Source organism: Rhinoderma darwinii, chromosome 3, assembly GCF_050947455.1.
Source record: "Rhinoderma darwinii isolate aRhiDar2 chromosome 3, aRhiDar2.hap1, whole genome shotgun sequence".
Lineage (NCBI taxonomy): Eukaryota > Metazoa > Chordata > Amphibia > Anura > Rhinodermatidae > Rhinoderma > Rhinoderma darwinii.
The window spans coordinates 35,284,751-35,295,673 of NC_134689.1; the positions used below are offsets into that span (position 1 = coordinate 35,284,751).

General features: G+C 38.4%; 1 protein-coding gene across 1 annotated transcript; it reads right to left on the reverse strand.

Annotated features, from left to right (window-relative positions):
- Positions 1-6,729: 6,729 nt before the first annotated feature.
- LOC142750347 (protocadherin gamma-C5-like) lies at positions 6,730-9,195 on the reverse strand. The gene has a single exon (XM_075859346.1). It carries the CDS (start codon positions 9,193-9,195, stop codon positions 6,730-6,732), a length of 2,466 nt encoding a protein of 821 aa, XP_075715461.1.
- Between the last annotated feature and the right edge of the window lie 1,728 nt (positions 9,196-10,923).

A 10,923-nucleotide genomic window follows, 5' to 3' on the forward strand; every position in this document is an offset into this window, starting at 1 on the left:
AAATCCTACAACATCCCCAGATCGTGAATTTTCTGGAATATTATTAGTCATTGAAGTAAATGTCATTTCAGGTGGATTATCATTCACATCTTCTATTTCCACTTGAACCATGCAGTGTCCCTGTAATTTCGGAAGTCCTTTGTCTACGGCCTTAATAGATAATTCATAAAAACTTTGTGCTTCAAAATCCACAAGTCCATTAATATAAATCTCCCCATTTTGCTCATTTATAGAAAATATTTGTCTTGCCGATTTAGATGTGTGGCCGTCAAAAGAAAACTGAATTTCACCATTTGCTCCGTCATCCTGATCTGTGGCGTTCAATGTTAATATGACAGTTTTCAATGGGAGATTTTCTCTAATATTGACTTTATATATTGTCTGATTGAAGACCGGAGGATTATCATTAACATCTATTACAACTATTGTTATTCTGCAGGTCCCTGATCTGGCTGGTTCTCCTCCATCAATAGCTGTGAGAATGAGATTATGTTCTTGTTTTTCTTCTCTATCTAAAACCTTTTCTAGTATCAGCTGAGGGATGAGCGTTCCATCCTTACGATTCTTCACAGACAGAGAAAAATAAGGATTTGTATTCAATGTATACTGACTGACACCATTCACACCAACATCTAAATCCTCAGCAATATCTAATGCAAACTGAACACCAGGACTTGAAAATACCTCTGTAATTTCTAGATTGTGAACAATAAATGAGAATGTGGGAGAATTATCATTAATATCCAGAATCTCTATTTCTAGACTGAAAAGCTCCACAGGATTCTCAGCCACAACCTCTAACTGCAGTAAACAGCGGGGACTAGATCCACACAGACTCTCCCTATCAATCCTGTCCTTCACAACCAACCCTCCATTTGCCTGATTTATAGTGAAATATTTTGGGTATTTGTCAGATGTTAAATGTATCCTGCGCTGAGAGATCTCTGCACGTTTTATCCCCAGATCCTGAGCTACATTTCCTACCAATGTCCCTGGCTCAGACTCCTCAACAATAGAATAACGAAGCTGCCCAGAGACCCAGCCCCAGCTACAAAGGAGAAAGGAGCAGACTACTTGCCATTTCCAGCACTGACAAAAGCCTCTGATGTCCATATCTTAAATTATTGTCTTGATATTTGATGTCATGTAGATCCTGTGTAATCCAAACTGCATGAGGGCGATAGATTCACAGTTCCACCCCAAAAAAAACATTAAATCCAAGGAAAAATAACATCCACAGGACTCTCATCGGAGCAGCAGCTCTTCTTTGTGTGAGAGGAAAAATGGGAGGGTGAATCACTGAGCCAGGGGGAGGAGAGCGCAGAGCTGACATGAGCACAATCTCCAGTATTACTGAAATAAACGTCTGGATGACAAGTCTACCCTCTACTGGTCAATAGTGAGAAATGCAGCAGGAAAACAAAAAAAGAAGGTAAATTGGAACATTGGAAGAATATAAATATTTAGAGAAGAGAAATATCAGAACGATAAACTTAGAATATGTCAATCATTTTTTTTAGTGCTGTACAAGTAATGCTACAAATTAGATAAGAAAAAAAAACTATTAACTGTCATTATCTATTATTGAACACAGACATACACATAGGTTTCTTAGTCACTAATAAAATACGAATTCATCTGACTCCTCAGCTTTTCTTACTCAATCTAGATGATAATTATTCTATAATTAATAATTCCTCAGTTATCTCTCATCTAATATACGCCACTAAGTCTTTTATAGTCAGATATTGGAAAGAGAGGGAGATTCCTAACATTGCAGAGTGGTTGAGAGAATTAAATGTCATAGTTTCATATTAAAAAAAACAAGATGGATAAGCCGTTGTAAACATGATAAATTTGTGAAGATTTGGGAACATTGGACACAGTTCCATAACACCGCTGACTGGGACTCATTGTAATAAAACAACGGACATTTGATGCAAATTGTTCACAAATGACATTGTAAATTTATTAGATTTATCAGCAGAGATTTTGTTGTTATTGTTACTACATTTTTTTGTAACTCTTAGTTTCCATTACTTCACTCTCTCCCTTCCTCACATAATGTTTTAAAATGATAATAAAGAATTTAGAAATAAAATAAAAGAAGTTTTAAAAAAAAATATATATATAGAAATATTTGAACTCCCAAAACATTGTAGGACATTTATGTACTAATAATTGTATTGAAACAAGATTTCTATCACTTCTATAGGTAACTAAGTTTAAAAGCATATCGTTCACAACGCCCTGCTGTGTCATATCAGGTACCATCTACATGTATTTCATCACATAATGTGGCTTTATACCCTAAGGGACGAATGAATCATCCCACCACATATGGTCCTATTGAAACCAATACAGCTAATGTTAATCGTGAGGTTGACAAACTCATTAAAACCGAAATTGGTGTACCATTATACAATTGTTATAAAACTGAATGTGGTGCTTTAATAAGTCTTAAAATGAATTCTGGGATTGCCATCCAGCCGGCCAACAAGGGTGGCTCAATGGTAATCCTAGATTCAAATGATTATCTGACTGAGATTCGTTCCCAACTCGGTGAAAAACTAGCTGGAAAACCTCTTTTGGACATTTTAATGTGAAATTAAAGATGTGATTGACTACGGTCTTAATAAGAATCTTATTGATGAACAATTAAGTAGATCACACCTGTTATTTATGCATTGCCAAAGGTGCATAAAGACCTGTTTCATCCACCTGGTCGGCCTTATCGTTGCAGGAACTAAATAGGTCTTTGTACCTATTGCTACATTCTTAGACAAAATGCTATGTCCATTTCTGACATGCACGAGATCTTATATTAAAGATACATCTGAATTTATCAGAAAATTGCAAACATTGTCTTTACCACGTGATACATATAATTTGGTTACCCTAGAGGATGTAAGACTATATATTTTGATTGGCCATCAAGAAAGTATGGAAGCAGTACAGATGGCCCTTCGGAAAGCTGATTATACACAGAAACATGTAAACCTCTTTATGAAGATTTTGGAGATGATTTTATGCAAAAATATATTTTTGTCTGAGGAGGATTTTTTCCTTCAGACCCAGGGGACAGCTTTGGTGAGCGATGTCACCCAGACATATGCAAACATGTTCATGGACGACTTTGAACATTGTTTAGTCTATTTTGATGTAGAGTTCACCTTCCACTTGGGTGTGGTGGCGCTATATCGATGACGTGTTTACAATATGACGGGGTGGCATTGACTCCCTGAAAACCTTTGACAGTAGATTTAATTTATTCTCTACAAAAATCAGATTCACTTGCACATATAGCCCTTATCGTGTTAATTTTCTTGACAGTACGGTACTGTTAAAAAATGATCAACTATATACCAACCTGTTTGTGACACTATAAAAAAAAAATTATTGCTATATTCCAACTCTTCAATAACAAGATAATTATGAAACATTTATTCACATCCCTAATATACTTTATAGTTTCTCTTACTTGCTTAAAAAAAATGTTTAAATACAGCTAAAAAAAATAATTAAATAAATTGGTGCAGTACAATATGTAATCTATTTCTCATAATGCAGGCAACACTGCCATAGAAGAAGTCATGACATCACTGAGTCCCAATACCAAATACTAATGCACTTGCCTAAGGCTCATAATTATTTCATTTATATATAACAAGTTACTATAAATATATCTCAATGTTTAAAAAAAGTATGTGTGAAAAAGTATGTGTGAAAAATTATGGAATTTTGACCAACAATGCTTTCTTGCAAGAAGCACATTTAATATTCTCAAAAATACCCAAATAGCCTAAAAAAAACAGTTTTCACAGTGGTTTCATAGCTGTCAACCCTCTTCAGCCTCAAAGGGTGTCTTTTGTCGTGCTCCATATTTTCCAACAGTACTCAAACTCCTAAGGTAGGGTCCTTATGATTAGGGGAACCATAGCTTCGGCCCTGTATACATTAGCCAACTAGGGAACTCACGAGACCCGAATTTGGACTTCGATACCGATACTGTGTGTAGTATTGCGATTTCGATACCAAAACGATACTTTGCCAACAGTAATAAAATAAAAAGTTCTTCCATTTTGTGATGTGAGGCGCGTGGTGTGATGATGAATTTAACCCCCATATGCCCCATTAATAGTAATTAACCACATTATGTTTCTCAGCCATAATGGGTTAATGTGTGAGGTACATGATGGGGTTAATTACTATTAATGTGAGGCACATGGAGGTTAAATTCATCACACCTCGTGTCCTACATTAATAAGTAAAAGCAGTTTTTATTTTATTTTCTTTACAGCGTACACATCATAAATGCCGCAAAAAAATTGTTGTGCAGGTTATTACGCCGCGCCAATACTGAATATGTGTATGTTTTATGTATTGAGACTTATTTTAATGTTTATTGTAAAAAAAGGTGTCTGTGTATTTTTTTTAATTTAATATTACTTTGTTTTTACTTTATTTTTCAATTTTAATGTACTGGCATATAGCAGATATATGCCAGTATATTAGCCTGTGTACGTATAGTACACAGGCAGTTGTTAGGACATACCTAAGTATGCCCTAACAACAGGAAATATGGTAAGACAGCCCTGGGGTTCTTCAATGGACCCTGGGCTGTGTGGCCATATATGGTATGTCTCTCAAACCAGGGGCATCCCCCCTTCTCATTTTCTCCTGAATGCTGCAGTCAGCTTTGATCGCAGCATTCAGGGGAATAGCGGCGGAGATCAGAAGTTTCTCTGATCTCCGCCGTTATAGAGCAGGGCTGCGGCTGTATAATATAGCCATTGCCTGCTCCTGACAACAAGTGCACGTGGTGATGCAGCCGGCGCTGCACTATAACTGGTAATCTCACTGTATATATTCCTTTATTGTGCTTTTATTGTTCTTACATATGAGTTAAGGGGGTTTTACACTGGGAGATTATCGGGCAGACGAGCATTCTTAATTTACACTCGTTGCCGATAATTGCCCTGTGTAAACAGGGCAGTGATCAGCAGATGAACGAGAAAACATTCAATCATCTGCTGATCGTATAGTTTTAAAAAAGTAAAATATTATCGTTGTCGGCAAAAGATCATCCTGTGTAAACAGGGAGACGTGCTGCCGACATAATAATGCATGGGGACGAGCGATCGGAGTAACGACCGCTCGTCCCCATCCATAGCTCCTTCTGACAGGAGCAAACGAACGCCGATCAAGGATGTCTCGCTGATCGGCGCTCGCTGCATCGGCCGATTATCGACCAGTGAATTAGGGTCTTAACTGTGCTACCCGCCTACCTGACGTCATTGTGTTCCCCTCCTTACACCCCTTAATTCCCTCTCTTTTTTTGCTGTATGTCATCCTTCTCCTTCCCCCTCCTCCATTTACACCCCCCTTCCATATAGTTTTTATGATAGATATTATGATCATTATTCCGTGCCTCTTTTTTTGGTTTTCCTATTTGTAAATTATATGCATATATCATTCTCCTCATATGCAGACTGTTCACTTCAGTACTTTCATTCTTTGTATTTTTGGTCATTTCAATAACTACAGTATATTAAGATGGTGGATGATCGCAGAATCCTTTCCATGGTGAAGAAAAACCCCTTCACAACATCTAGCCAAGTGATGAAGACTCTCCTGAAAGTAGGTGCATCAATATCTAAGTCTACCATAAAGAGAAGACTTTATGAGAGCAAATACAGAGGGTTCACCACATGGTGCAAACCATTAATCAGCCTCAAAAATAGAAAGGCCAGGTAAAACTTTGCCAAACAACATCTAAAGAAGCCGCCCAGTTCTGGAACAGCATTCTTTGAACAGATGAGACTAAGATGAACATGTACTAGAAAGATGGGAGGAAGAAAGTATGGAGGAGGCTTGGAACGGCTCATGATCAAAAGCACACCACATCCGCTGTAAAACATGGTGGGGGCAGTGTGATGGCATGGGCATGCATGGCTGCCAGAGGCACTGGGTCACTAGTATTTATTGATGATGTGACTGAAGACAGAAGCAGCCGGATGAATTCTGAAGTGTTCAGCGATATACTTTCTGCTCAGATTTAACCAATTGCAGCAAGGTTGATTGGACGTCGATTCACATTACAGATGGACAATGACTCAAAACATACTGAGAGAGAAACCACCCATGAGTTTTTTAAGGCAAAGAAGTGGAATATTCTGCAATGGCCAAGTCAATCACCAGATCTCAACCCGATCAAGCGGCATTTCACTTGCTTAAGACAAAACTTAAGGCAGAAAGACCCACAAACAAGCAACAAATGAAGATGCCGCAGTAAAGGCCAGCAAAGCATCACAAAGGAGGAAACCCAGCATTTGGTGATGTCCATGGGTTCCAGACTTCAGGCAGTCATTGCCTACAAAGGATTCTCTACGAGGTATTAAAAAAAACCATTTTATTTATGTTAATGTTAATTTGTCAAATTAATTTTGAGCCCCTGAAATGAGGAGGCTGTGTAGAAAAATGGTTGCAATTCCTAAATGTTTCACAGGATATATAACCTCTTGAATTAATCCTGAAAGTCTGCACTTCAATTGCATCTCATTTGTTTCATTTCAAATCCAATGTGGTGGCATGCAGAGCCCAAATCATGAAGATCGTGTCACTGACCAAATAATTCTGGACCTAACTGTATATATATAATTTCACTTTTAATTCAAGTTTGACAACTCAACTAATCAATGATTATAGATGAAACATTCCAATATGTTATCAGACAATAATATTAAAACTTACATTGTTTGGATCATTCAATGAATCCCCCGCAGATGCGACTTCTTGATATATATCCTTTAACTGAGGAAAATGTAAAGGCTGCACAATACTGAAATCTTGTTGTTCCAGGGCTGGGGGTAGATTTGTTTGGTAATTCTGCCCCTGGAATCCTGGAGGAACCATCCTGACCTCCATATATTTTAACGTTCCGTCTGTGTTCAGGTACAGAGCTGGCTGATACTGATCTGTGTAGGGTTTGGATTGGGATCCACCAAGAAAACAGCAACTACTGCTATAATCATAACTGTCTTTCCTCAGACATTTCACCAATAATATCATGAAGGTAACAAGTGAGACTAAGCTGATGGCCACTAGGGAAATTATTAAATACAGAGTCATATCCGATGGGGGTTTGGAATTGGTCAGGAAGTCTCCAGATTTCGGTCTTTCCACTACAACATCATCTGCTATACTGACAAGTACAGTCACTGTGGTGGATAATGGAGGATTCCCCTGATCACCGATAGAAATGACAAGTTGTTGCTCCATGTTCTCCGTCTCCTGTAATCCTCTTACAGTTCTCACCTCTCCTGTGTGTTTAGACACTTGAAACGATGAATAATTGATGGGGTCAATGAGAGTGAAGAACAACCAGGCATTGTGACCAGAGTCCAGATCCACTGCTGACAGTTTTGTCACTAAATATCCGGCACTTGTAGACTTTGGAATCCTCTCTTGGACAATGAGGTCTTCAGAGTGCTCTGGATACAGCAGAGTGGGGGGATTGTCATTTGTATCCAGAATGAAGATAAAGACGGGAACAGTGGAAGATAACTGTGGAGATCCGGAGTCTTCTACCTTTATGGTGATCTGTAAAACTTGGATATGCTCATAGTCAAAGGAACGCTGAGCATATATATTCCCATCACTAGAATGAATGTAGACAAAGGAGGACACAGAGGAGCCGTCAATCTGACTCTCAACTATGGAGTAGACCAGATCAGAATTAACCCCCTCATCTAGGTCAGTAGCAGATACTGTACATAGGAGAGTACCTGGGTCACTGTTCTCCGTAATGAAAGCATTATAAGTAGACTGTGTGAACACTGGAGCATTATCATTAATATCTGACACACTGAGGGTAACGCTGGTTTTACTGTATAGAGGAGGAGACCCTAAATCAGAGGCTGTCAGCTCTATAGTGTATTGGGAGATTTCCTCTCTATCCAGATTCCCATCTGTGACCAATGCAAAACGGTTTTTAAGGTGTCTAATTTTAAAAGGCACATTTGGTGATAAGTCCAGTTTTATTTCTCCATTTTTCCCAGAATCTTTGTCTCTCACATTAAGAAATCCTACAACATCCCCGAATGGTGAATTTTCTGGAATATTATTAGTCACTGAAGTAAATATAATTTGGGGTGAATTGTCATTCACGTCTTCTATTTCCACTTGCACTATACAGCTTCCCTTTAATTTGGGAAATCCTTTGTCTGTGGCCTTAATAGATAATTCATAAAAATTTTGGTTTTCAAAATCCACGAGTTCGTTAATATAAATCTCTCCGGTTTGTTCGTTTAGAGAAAATATTTCTCTAGCAGATTCAGACGTGTGGTCGTCAAAAGCAAAGTGAATTTCACCATTTGCTCCGTCATCCTGATCTGTGGCGTTCAATGTTAATATGACAGATTTCAATGGGAGATTTTCTCTAATACTGACTTTATATATTGACTGATTGAAGACCGGAGGATTATCATTAATATCTAATACAACTATTGTTAATCTGCAGGTCCCTGATCTGGCTGCTTCTCCTCCATCAATAGCTGTGAGAATGAGATTATGTTCTTGTTTTTCTTCTCTATCTAAAACCTTTTCTAGTATCAGCTGAGGGATGAGCGTTCCATCCTTACGATTCTTCACAGACAGGGAAAAATAAGGATTTGTATTCAATGTATACTGACTGACACCATTCACACCAACATCTAAATCTTTTGCAATCTCTAATGCAAACCAAGTACCAGGACTTGCTACTAATTCTGTGACCTCTATAATGCGATCATTAGTTGAGAATGTGGGAGGATTATCATTAATATCCAGAATCTCTATTTCTAGACTGAAAAGCTCCACTGGATTCTCAGCCACAACCTCTAACTGCAGTAAACAGCGGGGACTAGATCCACACAGACTCTCCCTATCAATCCTGTCCTTCACAACAAACCCTCCATTTCCCTGATTTATACTGAAATATTTTGGGTATTTTTCAGATGTTAAATGTATCCGGCGCTGAGAGATCTCTGCACGTTTTATCCCCAGATCCTGAGCTACATTTCCTACCAATGTCCCTGGCTCAGACTCCTCAACAATAGAATAACGAAGCTGCCCGGAGACCCAGCCCCAGCTACAAAGGAGAAAGGAGCAGACTACTTGCCATTTCCAGCACTGACAAAAGCCTCTGATGTCCATATCTTAAATGATTGTCTTGATATTTGATGTCATGTAGATCCTGTGTAATCCAAGCTGCATGAGGGTTGTAAATTTATCTGTCCATGTTCCCAAGAAAATAATCCATCTGAAGAAAATAACATCCACAGGACCTCTCATCGGAGCAGCAGCTCTTCTTTGTGTGAGAGGAAAAATGGGAGGGTGAATCACTGAGCCAGGGGGAGGAGAGCGCAGAGCTGACATGAGCACAATCTCCAGTATTACTAAAATAAATGTCTGGATGACAAGTCTACCCTCTACTGGCCAATAGTGAGAAATGCAGCAGAAAAGGAGATTTGGAATATTGGAAGAATATAAATATTTGGAGAAGAGAAATATTGGAAGAATAAACTTAGATTATATCAATATATTTTTTAGCGCTATACAAGTAATACCTCAAATTAGATAAAAAAACAAAAATCTATTAACTGTTATTATCTATTATTGAACATAGACGAAGACATAGGTTTCTTAGTCACAAATAACATACAAGGAGAATAGTAATATTGGAAAAATAAACTTGGAAAATATTGGAAAAATAAACTTGGATTATAACAATATATTCTAGCTCTATACTAGTTTTGCTACAAATCAGATAAAAAAAACAAAAACTATCAACTGTTATTCTACACAGACAAATTGCTGTACAAATTTGGTTTTGATTGTTGCATTCACAATTGAGAAACAGAAAAAAACTGCCTGCATAGAATGCTAAAATAGCAACTTTATTAGTTGAACTTTAAAAAATGGCTAAGCTAGCCAATATTTTACCTAAAATGTTCAGGCTAACCAGGCAGAGCAAAAACTGGAGTAGAGCACCAATAGCGAGCAAGAGACGTAGCCCACGTATTGCTAAGCTATTATAATTAAGCCTCTCTCACCTCCAGCTATAAACAAATGTATAATTGTCCCTGCCTGGACTAATAGCAAAGTGTAGGATCACACTCAATTGGATTTCATCAACACCTAACGCATTTCGGCATCCCTTTTCAAATTGGATGTTTCTCCAGATGTGTATTAATGACAGGGCAAGCTACCACACAATTTTGTGCACGCTTTAAAGCCCCCCTGTCAGCTAGACATTTATTAAAATCACAGCACTGGTGTCTGACCATGGCGCGTGCAACGCAATGCTGTCTATTTAAAAGCTAAGCCCTGCCTAACCGAGGCTGGACGAGCTAGACCATCCCTCCAATTAAGCGGCACCATGTTATTATGATGCACATCCTTCTTTGGAGGCTCATCATCTTCAGCACTCCATGGGCTGACGAATCAACGCAAAGCATCAGGTTACCATGGGAACCTGATGAGGTAAGTATAGTAGCCCACCATATAAACAGAGAGCACAGTATATAAACAAATATGTAAGTGATGGTCAGGAGGCATTCCGGTGGCAGTAAGTAGTCACTTAGTGCCACATATTGATAGTAAAATTTTAGAATAATGCATATAGACCAACTAAACATAGATCATCTATGCAGAGTGCATTCTGAATAAACCAACTTAAAATGCCACCCAACCACATAAGACACAATTTCTACAGTACAGACTGGTCCAGAGCATAACCAACCTAACACCTTAATAGGAAGCATGTATACAAAATATTCTGGTTAAGCGCCCCGGCTTCACCCTCTGTAAGACAAATATCCAGCGTGCCTCCCTTTGTAGGATTCGTCTATACCAATCACCACTCCCCGGTTGGGGACAGAC